At 37.8% G+C, this 17,874-nt stretch overlaps 1 protein-coding gene across 1 annotated transcript; it reads left to right on the plus strand.

The window, feature by feature from the left end:
• The first annotated feature begins 627 nt into the window (after window positions 1–627).
• Window positions 628–14,147, plus strand: LOC139731253 (uncharacterized). The gene is made up of 6 exons (XM_071642140.1): window positions 628–760; window positions 2,441–2,535; window positions 3,417–3,657; window positions 4,592–4,738; window positions 12,153–12,247; window positions 13,286–14,147. The coding sequence occupies exons 1-6, from the start codon at window positions 689–691 to the stop codon at window positions 14,145–14,147; spliced, it is 1,512 nt and encodes a 503-aa protein (XP_071498241.1). The 5' UTR covers window positions 628–688.
• Window positions 14,148–17,874: the final 3,727 nt, after the last annotated feature.

A 17,874-nucleotide genomic window follows, 5' to 3' on the forward strand; every position in this document is an offset into this window, starting at 1 on the left:
CTTACAAAAGATGGGGCTCGCCTTTTACTAGGATCGCCTTGTTTTGGATATCTCAGGCATTTGAAAACCTATTTTCATCAAATAATCTTTGAATTCCTCTTAGAATTATGTATGGTTTTTTTTTTTTCATAGTTTCATATGAGGATTCTCATTATCTCGAAAATCATCATAAAAAAACGTTGGAAACTTGATGCCCCATCTCAAAGGAAACTATACCCATCCCTTTAACTCGAACAGGCATGGGCTGGAAATAGGATAGAATAATATACCATAACAGATTAATGCTCGTTAATAAAGCGCTATTCATATATTTTTTTTTTTTTTTAGATAATCATAATGATCTTTCTACTCTTCCTCCAGTTTAATAGGCGCCATATTAAACAAAAATACAGCAGGTGTTTCCTCACTTCTACTGTAACTGATATAATGGAATAACATATCATGGGAAAGCAGATAATTTGAAATCAACGAAATCATCATGAATAGCTGACACATACAGCAAAACCAGCAAAACATAAAAAAGACAGGCATATACCACCAGTCTTGAGTAAACTCGTTGGTCACGTAATATCTGCTGCCCTCAACGTAGGGCCTTATCTATTAAAGTAGCTTTTTTCTTCTGATGATCAACGTTGTTGTTACGAATCAGACAGTCGAGTGGAATTAGAAATTGGAAAACGCCGGCAACATGGGGAAATCTTTTGCCAACTTTATGTGCAAAAAATTCTTTCATCCTTCGTCATACGCAAACATCAAAAGAGTGAGTTTGTTTGTTGTGTTAGACTCGTTGGAAGCAATCGCTATCTGTGCTGCCGCATCATCATGGTGTAGGAACGTAAACTTTACACTTTTAGTCCCACTCGTTGATGTGTGTGCGGGTTGACTCTTTCCTCTGCTTCTCTAGACTAGATAGGTCTAACAAATGATTAGACAAGTCTAGAGACCTACCTACCTAACACGTTACACTGTAGCTGTATATCATGTATATAGTGGACCTTTTTAGGCAATCATGAATGGCCGATATTAGCTTGGTTGTTACTAGACAGAAAGATCCGTCTGTCCGGAGGACTCTTTTATATTTTGCCATTAACGCTGTCCTCCGTAGACAGACGGAAGGTTGTAGTACCCATTGCTGTGTGGATGTTCTTAACCACTGTCTCTATGGAAAATTGGGTGAGGTACCTCACCCTTCTCGATTGCGTCTAATTCACGGCCCTAGGTCGGCAAATTTAAGCTTGAATAGTTAAATCAACTATTCAAGAATAGACTACACTCACCAGATTAATGAATAATCCAATATTTTAGTAGAATTTTCAACGTAAAACACAGCCTGTCGCGTCGTCACGTTCAAACTGCAGAAACACACACTATGAATCTCTTAGCCAATCACATGCGAGGTAGCTTCTACGTGTTTGTTTTACTAAAACACGTACCTCGCATGTGATTGGCTTTCAATGGCTTACAGATTAAAAATGGCGACTTACTGCTTGCGAACGGCGATGTTGCGATATCGATAAAATTTCTGCGTTATAACCGAGTAACTGTGAGTATTTCGATTGCACAATGTGAGAAATTAACCCCAAATATTGCTGCATAATGTGTCATGTCATGTCAAACTTGTTTGAATGTAAAATAGCTGCCTGAAATTTGGTTAATCGTAACGTTTGATCTGTGCGCTATTGCCACACAGGAGCTGGCATCATTGACTTCGGTCTGTATACGGAGGGGATCCGTGAAGCCAGACGTAGTCTCCGCGGAACATTCCCCGACGGACAGATACAGACCGATCTTTCGGTCAAGGTTGTTACATGTTGTTGTAGAAAGTTTCTGGCGAAAGCCATGCCCATGTCGATTTTCAACTTGAAAACCGACATGTGGCCGGCTTCCAATAGTATCCTCCTTGAACATGTTGAAATTCAAGGAGAATACTATTGGAAGCCGGCCACATGCTAAGAAAAATATGACTGAGTATTCAATGACACGTGTTGAATGAGTTACATTTTCTTTGTGAACATGTAGGATTGTAGGCCTACTATACTACCTGTGAGTGTAGGCCTACTATCCGTACTAACTCCATCAATGTTACATGTAATTTAATGTAATTTAAGAAAAATAGGTCTTTTTTTAACTTTATTTTATTGGCGGGGTCTGAACGTGTGCTAGATTTGGAAATGGATGCAACAAGAGCCTGTCTCCATTGCAAAATTTGTGAAATTCTCTTTGTATTTTCCTTATGAATATCATTCAAACAATGTGACATAATATTAGAACTAAATGTATTGTACAATGTACTAGTAGTCTTCTCAGAGCTCATCTAGCAGTGACTGCACAGATACTTGTCCTTTAACAATCCATCTGGCATAATGTGTTAAATTTAAGCTTACCTTGTATAACTCACTTTTTTGAGGTGTATTGATCTTTGTTGCTTCTTCTTTGATAGGTTTGGCTTGCAGAACAGCGACATGACAGTGAAAAGAAAAAACAAGATGCTCTTAGAGCAGAGTATGAAAGGGAACAAGAAATATTTGATAACAGGTAAGATTATATTGAGGAAAACCCTGTGAAATCTTTTAACTGTCTTATCTTCATTATGCAATTGTATTATGATCTATCTGAGAAAATGAAGTTTTTGAGTGTGAGTATTTGCCGTCAAGAGTATGTGAAGTCAGAAACCCCAAGTTTTCAAGTGAATGAAGTACATTCCAAGCAACTAATTCATAACTTGAGAAATGTCTGTGATGTGAAAGTAGCTTGGCATAGGGTTGTAGGTCTCAGTGACACTGTATATTTAACATACTGAGATTTATTTGTAGTTGTTCATCACACTTCAGCAGAACAAAATATCAAGAGAAAGGGTAGGGTTATATTCATTGCCATTGAATGTGTCATGTCTGCCCATTTCCTGCTCTAGAGGATATGGAGACCAAAAGGCTTGGTCTGAATGTGTCTGGCCCGGCATGATGATGTGCGGCCTGACCTGCATTGCCCCACTGAATGGGGTCACAGGGAGTATGGGTGTTAGATATTCTAGCTGCCTGCCCACAAATCTGGGACACCTGCAGCCAGCAGAAAATTAAAATCAGGATCGAGTTGAGTCAAGGCATTATCATCTTATTTTCAAAAGTGAGAATGTACAACTTGTATTCACCCTGAGTTTGCTGTTTGTCCTAAATTCAAATGACATCCTTTGATTTTGGCATCACATCAGCCTTGCATTACATTCACTCAGCTCCCTGATGCGGAAGAACACAATCAAAATTGTGTATTGAGAGTGTGCCAACTCGAGTATTCGTCAGGTGTGCTAATTGTGCAAGTGGACGTGAATGAGAGTCTCACTCGATGAAGTAAAAATTTCTTGGAAAGAACAAGTTATTAGTATTTCTCTTGTTATTACTGTTATTGTTATGATTATCAAGGCAGTTGATGGGTGACGTCCGGGTGAAGCATGGGCTGACCTTCATGTATGAACCTCCGAAGGGCCTGAAGCAGGAGGAGAAAGATACCGAACAGGAGTACAAGTTTGAGTGGCAGCGGGGCGCCCCCAGGGAGGGCTTCGCCAAGGATATGGACGTGCAAGACCAGCCGTTCGGTATCGCCGTCAGGAATGTGCGGTGCATTCGCTGCCGAAAGTGGGGTCACGTCAACACAGACAGAGAGGTACATCTTATGCCCTACCCCCTCCAAAAAAAAGTATATACAGAGTGTATATGTACACGTTATATATCACTAAATTCATGTTGGGGAAACCTGTCTGTCTCTGAAAATGTTCTATCCCAACTCTATAAGCTTTTCAGATTTAACTTGTATTTCAATATTATATGGGTCCTGTCATTAATAACAGTAATGAAAGTGCAGTAGGTAAGCCTGCTGTCATCAACATTACTTCTTGTGTAGTCCAAAGTTTCAGAATCAAAATAGCTATAACTGTTGGGAGTTTTTCTGTTTGAATATGAATGTCAACCATTGTTCTAACTATTGTGCAGTTGCTAATAAGCCAGTTCATAAGTAGCTCATGTACACATTGGTACAAATGACCTTTCTTTTTTTCTCATTTGGTTAGGCACGTCACTCGTTTTCAAAGCGGCATAATGCATAAGCATGCCCGACGTAATGATTTATGGAATTCATGTTCAAACAAAGAATGAACTTGCGTTGAGATCAGGTGATCAGAATACTTCATCAGTTGACAGTTTAGCAGGTATCCATTTCATTGTTTTATATTGAATGTAATTCAAGCCTATTTCCTTTTATATTGCAAAATACCTTTCTTGCTGTCAGGTGGCAAGTACCATTTAGATGAGGATCACATGAATAATCATCGCATCACAGATGCTTATCTCAGTGAATTTACAAACCAAAATGCCTGTTGGTGCAAGTGACCTTTTTCTGCTCATGCGCAAAGTAGAATTACGAACTGGTCTCTTGAAGCAAGACCATAATGCTTCATAAAAGTTTTGTTTAAAAAGTAGAATGAACTAGTATCTGTGAATGTTCATCATTGTCCATTTATACTTTCATGAAGCATTTTAGAGCCTCATTGTCCATGGTGGAATTTTCAAATACCGTTCATATCCTCTATTACATACACTAGTGTCCAATGTTCGACCAATCCAAGGGGGATGAAGTGGCCGGCCCAAGCGCTGACCAGTCCGAGCTGATGGATGAGATGAGAAGAGATGGCTTGACCCTGAAGCAAAATGTGCTGGGCCGGAAAGTGAATGAAGGAGCCAGCAATCAGGTGTGTATGATTATGACTACATCACATCCTGAGATCTCCTTTTCTACACAGGTCTGTCTGTCATTTTGTCATCAGTTGGATTTGAATTAGTTTTTTTTTTTTCAGTTTTTTGCATTTGTGACCTCGCCTCGCAAAACCAACAAAAAGTCGCCGCATGTGGATTTTTTAGTAGTCAAGGGCAGATTCTGAAAGAGGAGATTTAAGCTATAAAATGATGTATCACTCAATTCAAATGGCCTCTCTTAACCTATATAGATATTGAATAGAAGACACTCGCACTAGAAAAGTGTGTACTGAGAAAAGAGGCTCTGAAGTACAATTGTATAGGGTCATTTCATGCGCTTAATCTTCACCGGGACATGCTAGCCTGTGTAGTGAATGGGGGGAAAAAAGATGTAAAACACCATAGCAACAACAATGACAGGATTATCAGAATAAGCTGAAACTATGCTCCATTGAAATATTCTCGCCATGACTAGTACCAGCTTTCAAAGCAGTGGCACCATCCTTTCAAACTTGACAGTGAAGAGTGTGTAAACAATTTTTGAGAAATGAAAAGGGGCCTCTCAGACATACCTAATTACACTATTGTACACAAAAAAAATGTTCTAGAAAAAACAAACTGCTAAACACACAACATCCCATTCACTTTATGATCCCAAACTTTGAAATAATACAGAGGAGGAAATCAGAGCTGCCAAGTCTCCCTGATTTTGCAGGAATCTCCGTGAAAATATCAAAATCTGTTATGTCTGAAGAAGAGAATATTAAAATCTCCCTGATTTGAGAATGATTTTCATCCACTGAAATTCATTTAACACGCAGATATCTCCCTGATTGCTGTGTGGAATCTCCCTGATTTGGATGTGGGAATGTTGGCAGACCTGAGAATTGCTCTTTCAGAAAATATGAAAAAATCAAGATTGACTTGTGTGACCTGTTCACCCTATTTTGAGCACTCATGTAAAATCAGGGCATTTGACTTTTTGTTGGTTTGTGATGCACAATCACAAACGTATACTTAGATATACATATTCAGATAATTTTTCTCTTTGACCTTGTAGATTCGTACAAGACTGGGATCTTTTGTATATTCTATCTCATTCAAATTACAGTGTAGTTTGAAGGATTTCATGAAGGCTGCCAAGTCCATTTAGTGTGTCCCTATTATAAGCTGGTTTACTCAAGCATGGTATCTACACCTGTCAATAGCATACTGGTGTATGTCAGAGATGAAGTCAAACATATGCCCCCTCCATTGCTTGTTTGATGTGATAAAGATACACTAACTGCAAGGCTTTATCATTAAAAAATGATATCATCAAGAAGCTGTTTAAATAGTCTAGTGGGATTTCTGAAAAAAGGCTCTCTAAAATGGTGTTAGAGGCATTTTTGAGTAAAAGTTGGAAACCGGTCTCTTTTACCTAATTTGAGTATGCTGAATCCGAAAAATCCAGTTCCCAAGCGAAATTCGCCGATCTTGACCATCTAATTTGCATAAACAAAATGGCTGCCAAGCCACAGAAATTATCAGTTTCAGATACGCATTTTCTAGAAATTCTTTGCAAATGAGCTGGAAAAAAGTGATTTGAAATGTTTGTAAAGAGAATAGAATTACAAATTTAATGGATAAACGTTTCTCAGGTGGTAAATAGTATATTTTATTCATAATTATGCAAATTAGGACTGAAATATGCAGATGAATATATATATATATATATATACATTAACACTGGTAGAGTAATTTTGACATTTTTTTTTTCTTGAGAGGCAAATTAAATACTAAATATGAAGACTTTAAGGTTTTGAGAGTTAGGAAAACTTCGGTTCCCACCGAAGTTTTCACCGATCTTGCCGATCTAATTTGCATAAACAAAATGGCTGTCCAGCCACAGAAATTGTGAGTTACAGACACGCATTTTCTAGATTTTTTTTTTTGTGAACGACCTGGAAAAAAGTGATTTGAAATCTATGCACATTGAATGGACTTAGCAACTTGAGGGATAAACGTTTCTTAGGTGGTAAATAGTATATTTCTTTCATAATTATGGAAATTAGTACTGAAATATGCAGATAAATATGTATTAACACTGGAAGGTTTTTTTATGTTTTTTTTTTCTTGAGAGGGAAGTTAAAAACACTAAACATATAGACTTTAAGGTTTTGAGGGTTAGATAAAAACCAGAATCCCTTCTCAGTAGTATCAAAATAAATGCAAATATTGTAATTGGTATGCAAATTATATGTAGGCTTCATGAGTTTTAGTTGCATGCAGTTCATTCAATAGCCTATATACCCTGGCAAATTTTTATTTGTTCAAATCCTCTAAAGAGGTCCTTTGGGATTTTTTTTTAAGAATTCAAGTTAGGATCTCCAAGATCTCAAAAGGCGCAGCCAAATTGGCAAATTATCGAAAAGTTTAAGTATTTCAAGTGCGTTTGACTGCAAACTTTTTGCGAAACTTCCCACTACAGCTAGGGATATTTCATTTTATAATGCTGTCCTCGCCAAACTTCTCGATCTCTTGCCAGTGTGACAGGACAACAAAAGATCGTGAAGACTTCGCGATCTTAAACTTTGCGATCTTTTGCCACTTTTGCCTTATCATGATAAACTTAAATAACGATGTTAGAATAGCAGTGAGAGAGAATAAATGGGAAAAAGAAAAGACGTGTGGCACACATCTACCTATATTTGATCCTTGTACATCTGTTATAAGAATGTAACTTACTCAACTTCCAAGAGAGTTCGAACTCTGAAATTGCCTCGGCCAGTGCAATCTGCGAAATAAGGGGTTTAGACCTTCCTTTTCCTTTTTGTTTTTGTTTTCAATATACTTGGATAACATGCCGCCAGTGATAACCACCAAGTATGATGCATTTCAACTTATTCTTAACTGGACGACGCCACGCTCCTTGTCTGTCTGACTTATGATATATCTCACCAGGTGTGATTCAGATCATAGAAATGACATTCTTAGCAAACAGGCCTCTAGCTTTAAGGGCCAGTGGATTGTAAGAACTAAGGAATAATGAATACTCATTAGAAACCATGTTACATACAGAAGATTCCACTTTGTATCAGACGTAAAGAGTTGCCATTTTGCCTCTCTTAATATGCTTTATCAAGTATAGTTTTTGAATATCCACGTTGTCACTTGAATTTCTGCCCAAGAATTAGGATATGGATCTTTTCATGGAGGACCTGGGTTTTCCACCACCTTGCTAACATGAAGTTACTTTTGTTCCCTTGAGACTAACATCGATCCGATAGCTACCTTAAAGAAGCCTTCTTCCGTAGATACTGGAGTTGTGCTTTTTTTTCTGCCAGACTGATATTGACAGTAGCACTCTTATTAAAGCAAGTGATCAATGTCTCACAATCATCAAGGATGCTGCTTGTACGAGAAGAAAACTAAAGGGTTCCAAGAACATGGTTGTTATCAGTCGTCTTTATAAGAATAAACTTATATTCGATTCAAAAGATGTATCACACAAGCTCGTTTGGCACAAAATATGTTCCGCCATTTTACCGACAAAAGTATCCTGAACGCTCGCGGAAGCAGTTCAACGACTATACTCCTGTATTTAAAAAAAAACGATAAAAAAAGAAGAAAATCCTGTTCACTGTGCCAAACCTGATCTTTCTTCACCAGTAGACAATGGATGGGAACGTTTTGATGTGGTCTACAGCCTGTACAACTGATATATCTAGCTCCAATCCTGCAAAGTTGCCTTGAGATGATTTCATCTGCACGCGAAAGCAATGCAGAACATTTCGATACAAATATCACAAATCAGGCCTACGATGTACAGCAGTGTGTGCATGTAAAGCTAGTATCTCACCAACCGAGACGTCTCCGCGACGTCTCCAACTTATTGTCGCAGCAGTCGCGGAGACGTCTCCAACACAAAATGTCTTGCGGTCTCACCAAGGAGACGTCTCTGAGACGAGTTATGGCAGGTGTCAAAAATTTTCAAATATGAGGGAGCCGTTGCAGGATCACCTGACTTGATCTAGGCAGGATGTCAGTACGCAGATGGGTCACGTGGTTTCTAAAGTAGGTCAAACAGCGTCAAATAGAGTCGCGGAGACGTCTCCGCGACCTCTCACCAGTTTTTCTGGTCTCCTGCAGGTCCCGGCGACGTCTCTGAGACGTCTCGGAGACATCGCGGAGATGTCTCAGCAGTCGCGGATATGATTAGTCTCTGCGACGTCTCCGCAACTGATGGAGACGTCTCGGAGACGTCGCGAAGACTTCACGAAAAATCGAACATGTTTGAATTTCTTGCAACTAATCGCAGACTCTGTAATTTTCAGGAGAAGTCTCGGAGACGTCGCGGAGACGTCTCTGCAACTAGCATAATCTGGAGTCGCGAACTAGTCGCGAACTACAAATTTGTAGTTTCAAGCCCGGTGAGATACCCCTTTAGCAACAATGTGATGATGCAAACCTTGCATGAATGTAGATCAATTTAGCTCGATTGAGAAATAGACTTTTCGACTCAGATTATGTTTCTTTTCAGCCAAAATAAGAAGGTGTTGATGACTAGAATTACAAAGTTCATCCTTCGTTTCTGTTTCCGACACTGTCCGAGATACCAGGATTTTTCTTACAATTTCTTTTTTTGCTTGAGCCTGGAGAGTGGGTGAAGAGATAGATTAAAAAAAAGAATAAATTATGACGAAATTTATGAAAGTTGCCACTTGATTTTAAATTAAACAGATTGAAAATAACTATAAACCAATTTATCCATTAATGAAAACGACAAAGTACAGGGAAGTATTAAGTGACCTTGCACTAATCCGGAGAGTAATGTATAGTGTTGTGATTGCCCGGTTGGCGATAACTTTGATGGCAAGACCTTGTTTTTGTTGGTAAATATGCATAAAAATGGGTGAATATTTGCATATACTATTATGCAAATGAGATAATAGATGTGTGTTGTTTAGTAGTTGCAGTCAGTTTTTGCATCTTTTATTCACACCAGGAATCATTAACAGGTCTTAAAGTTATAACTGTTATGAAACATATTCATATAATGCGGTAGTGCGTTGTAGAATCTCGAAACTTGCCTGGTCTACGGCCTCTTGAATATCAATTTACAAACATATTTCCTTTTAGTGTCATTCAGTTCTCCTTTATTGATTGATTCCAGTACCTGATTCACTTTGGACTCTGACGACATCATAATGTGCAACTTGTTTGCTTGATAATTTAGCTGTATTTTAGTACGCCAAGGTACATTTTGATAGCAAGACCTTGTTTTAGGGAATATATCCATACAAATGGCCAACTATTTGTATGATTCATTATGCAAATTAGATTATTAGGGTATTTCTAATAGCAGGTTTTTTTTGCATCTCTTTATCACAAGAGAATCATCAACTTATGTCTTGATATTATAACTATAATGATTCAGATTCATATATCGCAGCAATGTGGTGTAGAATCTCGAAGCCTGTTGTAGTATAGCCTCTTGCATACCAATTTGCATGCATCATTGCAAATATTGTTATTCATTTTTTTAAATTCTGAATTGGTTGATTCCAGTGCTTGATTTTCCTCGGACTCAGATGACACCATGTACAGTTTGCTTGACCAATTGCATATCTATTTTTCACTACGACAAGGTACATTTTATTAGCAAAACTTTGTTTTAGGGGAAAATATGTTAAAAAAGGAAAAAGTTTGCTTAATTTATTGTGCAAATGAGATGCATGTTTTATTTTAATACTTAAAGTTGGTTCTTGTATCTCTTGATCACACTAGGAATCGCGAACCGGTCTTGATACAATGAACTATCATCAGAATTATGATTCAGATCCATATATTGCGGCAATGCGTTGTAGAATCTAGAATCCTGCCAGTTATGTATCCTCGTGTATACCAATTTGCATAGATAATTGCATAAGTGTAATTCAATTCTTTTGAATTTATTAATTTTAATTCGACTCTGGCGACACCAAGTACTTTTTGTTTGCCCGATAACTTGTTAAAATGATTAAAAACAGAAGTGAACACGTAGGTACTATACATGTGCATATATGTGCGGTAATGCATTGCTGTGTCAGCGGCAACTCCTAATTTGCATATTTCACTTCTTAATTTGCATATATAAGTGAAAGTTATGAACAATTGATGACCTAGCTATTGTCTTTGCACCTTAATTTCTGAAATCATTTCTATTTCTGCATGTCTAGGACCATTTTAGGAAAATTAGATCATCGAAACACCTTAAAAAGCAATGAATTGGCGGCCATTTTGTTTATGCAAATTAGATGCTCTTAGACTCGAAATTCCTCTTGGGAACAGGAATTTTTGAATTCAGTGTACTTGATTTATACAAAATAGCCCGGTTCCCAACATGTAGGTACAAACACATAGATACATGGATAGATGAACACGTAGGTACTATACATGTGCATATATATGCGGTAATGCATTGCTGTATCAGCGGCAACTCCTAATTTGCGTATTCCACTTCTTAATTTGCATATATAAGTGAAAGTTATGAACAATTGATGACCTAGCTATTGTCTTTGCACTTTAATTTATGAAATTATTACTATTTCTGCATGTCTAGGAACATTTTATGAAAATTAGATCATCGAAACACCTTAAAAAGCAATGAATTGGTGGCCATTTTGTTTATGCAAATTAGATGCTCTTAGACTCAAAATTCCGCTTGGGAACCGGAATTTTTGGATTCAGCGTACTTGAATTATACAAAATAGACCGGTTCCCAACTTTTACTAAAAAATGCCTCTAACAGTCATATTTTCCCCAAATCCCACTAGACTAAAAAGGTTACATAATACAGGGTGGTCCATGAGGGGTTTTAGCATGTCGCTGCAACATGCTAAAATTCTTGTGCAACATCCTAAAAAGCCAGCAACATGCTATGCAACATCCTCAAGAATTTGCAACAAGCTCAAAGTAAAAGTATTCAAAAATGTGCAAAACATGTGCATAACATTAGAAACATCAAACTACCAGGTACTTTAGATATTTGTGTGCAAAACATGAGAGAGAACATTGAATGTAAGCAGCACAAAGAGAGATAAGCAGCAAAATATTGTGTACTACGTACTCATCCGCGCATATTCAATTTCTGCAATATTCTCAGATTCTAAGCCTGCAACATGCTAAAATTTCAAGTTGTGGACCACCCTGCATAATAGAAGGATGATATTAGCTTAATGTCTTATTGACACCACATGCTGTTTGGTAGGACACTTGTGACTCCATATGACTATTTTTTCGCGCTTTTTTTTTTAGCGCTTGTTTCACACAGATGGTCATATTCTATTTCAGTGATTTTCATCTTCTTTGTGTAAGCTGTGAGACAAATCCAGTGTAATTCCTTTCCATTTCTCTTACTGTTGTACTGTTTCTCTTTGATATTGGCAGAAATTGGTTGCCAGTAGTGACGAGGAAGATGACATTGGTCCGGAGGAGGCCTTCTTAAAGTCTCTCTCCATGGAGGAGAAGGTCAAATTACTGAAGTGAGTACAAACAGCAGCTTGGCAACAAAGAATGTTTCATTGTGAACCTGAAGAACAATAATGTTTCATTTGCTAGCTGCCAATATGTGTTCAGCTCTCAGTTGATGGAGACATAATAATTGTAGGGAACTCATTGGCATATATTCCAGGAGAGAAGTCTGGCCCCTGGTTGGTGTGGCTTGGTATCCTGTTACATCATTTCATACCCAAGCTAATAATACTACCGCAACTGTCATGAACATGTTGTGAACTGCATGGCAACCTAAGTGGTGTCAGTTCATTAAATTTTTGTACAAATCTTTCCTTATGAATGTTTGTTATTGAGTGAATAGTATCCACTTCCTACAGGAACTAAAACTTACTTTCTCATATATGTGCATTTAACCCGTTGAGGACGAGTCCTGAGTATACTCGGGCAAGCGTCTATGGGAAATGCGTGTTGTAGCAAAATCAAACCGTCCTCAATGGGTTAATGGAATGCCAATCGTTTTCTATTTTGTTTTGTTTTGTTTCTTTTTGCATACACTTGTTTTCAGCAAGTCAGTTGGTCAATGAGCTACAGTTATCATATTACACAGATCTCAATGTACCTTTGAGCAAGCCTAATGTCTAGTGTGTGGATATCTTTGTCACTTTGAGAGGCTTAGAACAGGAGAATTTATATGCTGGTGATAGAAGAATTACTCTGATACTTCAGAACACATAATTTTCCAAGGGATCTTTGCTTGGCTTTAGCCTTGGAACACACCAAAGACACATAACTGTCAGAACATACTCTTTGGAACTTGAAGGGAATAAGCTGTACCAAAGAATACTAGTATGCATCATTTTCAAATAATGTTTTTGTTTCAGTTGAGCAAAACCAGCAATCCCATTATGAAGTAAAAAGTGACATAAGATAAGGGTGAAATAAGTTCAAACTTCTACCTTGTAATGATTATCATTGCTGAGTTTTTCAGTGTTTCGTAGACATTAATGCAAAATTGAGAATTTATCTGATATGACTACCATGTTTTGCTTTTGTATGAATCGCAACAGAAAACTTGAGAAGATGGAAAAGAAGCAGAAGAGGCTGAAGTCGGAGAAATCAAAAAAGAAGAAAGACAAGAAGAAGATGAAGAGCAAGAAGAAGTCACACCCCTCAGACAGAGACGATAGCAGTGAGGATGACAGGAAGGATAGAAGGAAGGAAAAAGACAAAAGAAAGAAGAAGGTCAAGTCTGATTCTTCATCCGACAGTTTAGCTACAGAAGAAAGAAGAGGGCAGCCCAGCTCCAGGCATCGTCATGACGACAGGAAGATCAAGAGAGAACCAGACAGTGATGGGGAGGACAGAAGGAAGACACATGGTGAGAGCAGGAGGAGAGATGGCTACCAGAGACTGAAGAGCCAACCACAAAGTGAAAGTGATGACGAGAGACGAGGAAGCCGAGAGGAAGGAATCCGGAGGAGTGGTTTTGGAAAAGTGAAAGTTAAAAGGGAGAGAAGGAGTTCAGATTCCGACCATGGTGTAACAGATAGCAGAGGCAAGAAGGAAAGAGAGCACAAAGACCAGAGTGCACGGAGGTCAGAGAATGGTCACCACAGTAACAGAGACAGAAGGGAGAGGAGGGAGGAGAGATTATGGTATGATGAGAGAGATGAGATGCGTAGGAACCGCCGCGAGGAGCACAGAGACACTCGCTACAGAAGGCCTGATGGGGACGATGACGACCGCCGAAGTCGTCACCGTGATCGTAGCCCACGGAGAGATGAGTACGACAGGAGAAGGGGTCACGCCGGCAGCGAGCGGTCCGACAAGAAGAAACGCTACCACCCATCCTCTGAAAGCTCCGAGGAGGACTCTTCTTCAAGTTCTGAACGCTCCACTCCAGAGAGGGAACAAAAGAGAAGAAGATAAGAGACACCTGTGCTCATGAGAATATTTTACATGTTGTCCAGCTACTGTGTAGTGGGATGTTACCAGTTACAGCATTGACAAATCAGGTGTACCAGAAGTTTTTAAAGGAAACAGAAACTCTCACTTCAAGGTGCTGTTGTGGGGAAATGAAATAACTTTGCTTGAATCAGGGGAATACTTTTAGGCATTAAGTTGGAAGTTACAGCTTACAAAGTAAAGCTTTATTATCACAGGCTGATTATGAAGTTGGGGGCAAGTCACTGAGAACTTTACACCCATTTCATATGCAAAGTTTCATTGAATAATCATTTTCTTTGAATGTCTTTTTTGCATTATCCAAATTCACAGTAAGTCAAGAAGAATACCATTGTTCATGTTGTATCGTGTTTCCAGGAAATGATATTGCTTCAAGACGCATGACTTTCACTGTTATGTACAAAGCATGGAGAGTTCTCTTTGACTTTAAATCACAAGTTTATTTGCTTCCGTCTAGTGACCTCCAGATTTCAGAATGTCCTAACTACCTTACTCCTTCCCCAATTTGTTCTGGGTTTTGCTGATTCACCAAGATTTTCTAAATTCTCAAGTAATTGAGAGTAATATGCTGTGAGTGTTTATTTCCTTTGGATCATCACAACCTGTAAGACGACAGCACTTGTTCATTATCACTGGAATACTAACTGTGTGCTGCAAAAGTTCAGATTTTGGGTGTTAAATGGTGCATCAAGCATTGTTAGTTTTGAATCATTCAGTAATCTGACTGCTACGATCCAGTCTAATCCTCCCCTTTCCCTTCTCATGTTCACATAAACACACCTTTGTTAAGAGTCTGGGGTGCTGTTGCCTAAAAAAGATGCAATGAAATATGTTAGTTATCAGCCAATCAGAATAAAGTACTCGGAGTCTTATGTTTGATTTTCTGACTTGGGTTTGATTTAAAGTTTTATGCAACAAGGCCCAGGTCTTCTGTGGACCAGTCCAATGCATTCCCTGCCAGTACATTTGTAATGTTTCCTACATGTGTAGAGGAGATTGAGTGATATCTACAAAAGCTGTGATATTTGTGCCTGTTATTCCAGTCTGATCAATATCTGCTGTGTGTGGGTTATTTGGGGATCTGTTCGGAAATGTCAGAGCTTGTTTTCTAGCTCTGCATAGTGTAGCTAGCTGTAGCTGCCTGCTTTACTTCTTGTTTTGAAGACTTGACCAAGTTGTCTCGTACACATGATTAGGTATGGATTTATATGTTTATCACCCATGGGGCAAATTAATACCTTCAAAGTTTGTGAAAGAAGAATGGAGCAGGAGAGTAACATGGAGTAGGGTGAAGGCATGGTGGTGACAGTAGGATATTTACTTTTACCTCTCCTGTTTTTGTTTCGTATATTCTCTCCATGTGACTGATTTTGTATATGAAATTAATGTGATAACTCGTGTTAAGATAGATGAAGTCATTGACAGGTGTATTGTGGCATGTTTTGAGAATTATCATAGATTTCAAAGTGACATAAATGGTTGTTAATAAAGTCTTAGTAGCATGTTTGAAATTTCTTGTACCTATTTTACATTTCTTGGCCCTGTCCTGACTGTGTATTGTATTGGTAGGTCTAAACTTTGTCTCCTGGGGCCTGTGATAGAAGTGATTGCAATTATCAAAAGCTGCAATAATTGCAGTTGCATAAAAAGCAAAAATATAGAAGGTCAGTTGTCTGTGGCCTTTGCTGTAGTAACTGTAATTATTTGCAGAATTGATTGGTGGTAAACTTATATTTGGTCATAAATCAATTTGCTTATGAGATTGTCCTGTCAAATTATCCCTGACAAAAGACAGTTTATGTAATCAATTCAACTTTGTGGATGTTTCTTTTCCTATAGCCTTGTAACAAAGCATTTCATTCACCTGTTCCCTCCCATTAAGTTCCATAGGCAGGAATTAACTTAGTTATTGCTAAGTAGAGCAAGCCTCTGGCAAGCTGAGTGATTGTTAAGGGCAACTTTTGTAAAGAAAATATGCATAAAATCTAAATACATTACAGAACCTGTCTATTGAGAGAGCATAGACGTCACCCACTACACATAGATATTCATCACTCGTTTATTACTTCATGCACCTCTTTCTGTCAAAATCATCACCATGACATTTTGAACATGCTTTCCTGCTTTGATCTCGTCATCACCACTGACAGCCAGTCTAGATAAAAACAGCACGGTGCTTTGAGAAATCTAGAAATTACATGCACAGAGGATAATAACTCTTAAATCAAGAAAAATGCATTCATATGTGCTGTTGTAGCATTTTCTTGTATTTTGGAATCATTGCTCAAGGAATTTCATTTTCAAAATGCACATACCTAAAGGGGCATTAGCAAATATATATATATATATTTTTAGTAATCAAATTTTTCCAATCTTTTGCATATCATTTCAAAATAAACATGGAGAGTAATGGTAGACAGTATGTATGTCATACTAATAAGCAATGTTACATGTGTGTCCCCTAGTGTCCACTTCAGTAATTACCAATTCTGTGAAACAAAATTTGTCATGTTTTGAGGTTTGCTGCTCCCCATCATTGATGTTTGTATTCAAAGGCAGTTGAGTCTGAATACACACCTCTGCCAATAAAACCGAAAAATATCAGTTATCATAAAGTCAAGGGACTCAAAAGTCTGGGTCAGAAGTAGAGGAGAAAATCTGAAATTTTACATTTATGTCAAGAACTGGAGAAACTCTTGACATTATTTATTCAAGTATGTTGCACTTGTCATGAACTTGGAACAATCAGTAATTAGACTAAGGAGAATACGTGGTGAAGATCAAAGGTCAAAGTTCACAGTAAGTTTAAAAATTGTCCTGCCCATTCAGGACATCAAGAAATGTAAAAATTGATTTCAATACAGATACACTTGTGAGCTGATGACATTTTTGTACATGGTTTGTATCAACAATGCCACTTTCCCCTGAAATACACCTGAAACTATAGAATTTTGCCACTTCTTTATTCTATCTCCAAATTAATATGATGAAACCTTTTCCATTCTGTTTGTTTAAATGTAATCAATAAAAGAGTTATCTCTAACATACAGTGTAACTTTGCAAATAATTTGCAGTTTTCCTTTTGACTGTTAAAACTACATGTATTAAGATACTAGATTTTTTTTTGTTCCCTGAGATTATGAAAGATAAAGACAGAGGGACTATGTGAGATATGAGAAAGGAGAAATCGGTGCCTAGCTTTGACATCATTATTCCTCTAACTGTTCTTCCTTTTCAGAAAAGTGCATATATATATATATATATATATATATATATATGTGTGTGTGTGTGTGTGTGTGTGTGTGTGTGTGTGTGTATGTATGTATATTACCATTTACAGGATTCGTGACTAACTTTTTTTCTCTTTTTTTTCCTCAGCTGGCCCGTTTGGGCCACTAACATTTATAAATCTGATATTTTAGTTGCCTGAAAAAGAAATGTAGTGGCTGGATAATTAAGAATGGAAATCATAACAATCCTCGTTAGGTGGCCTGATTACAAAAAATAGCCTTTTTGGAAATTTAGCAGCCTGGTGTCAATTTTTTTGTGGCCCCAGGCCACTGCTAATGTCGAATCCTGATATTATGTATATAATATATAATAGAAAGATAGAAAGATAGAGAGAGAGATAGATGGATGGATGGATAGATAGATAGATAGATAGATGGATAGATAGATGATAGATAGATAG

The sequence above is a fragment of the Diadema antillarum genome, unplaced genomic scaffold (assembly GCF_040938485.1).
Source record: "Diadema antillarum isolate AM-2024a unplaced genomic scaffold, OU_Dant_1.0 seq00000367_RagTag, whole genome shotgun sequence".
NCBI classification, from domain to species: Eukaryota; Metazoa; Echinodermata; class Echinoidea; order Diadematoida; family Diadematidae; genus Diadema; species Diadema antillarum.

What these genes read in the sequence shown, in the direction of transcription:
- LOC139731253 (XM_071642140.1), top strand. Translation starts at nt 689, where the DNA reads ATGGGGAAATCTTTTGCCAACTTTATGTGCAAAAAATTCTTTCATCCT. An exon ending in ACGTCAACACAGACAGAGAG is followed by an intron (nt 3,658 to 4,591) that starts GTACATCTTATG and finishes TACATACACTAG; the next exon opens with TGTCCAATGTTCGACCAATC. An exon ending in ATGAAGGAGCCAGCAATCAG is followed by an intron (nt 4,739 to 12,152) that starts GTGTGTATGATT and finishes TGATATTGGCAG; the next exon opens with AAATTGGTTGCCAGTAGTGA.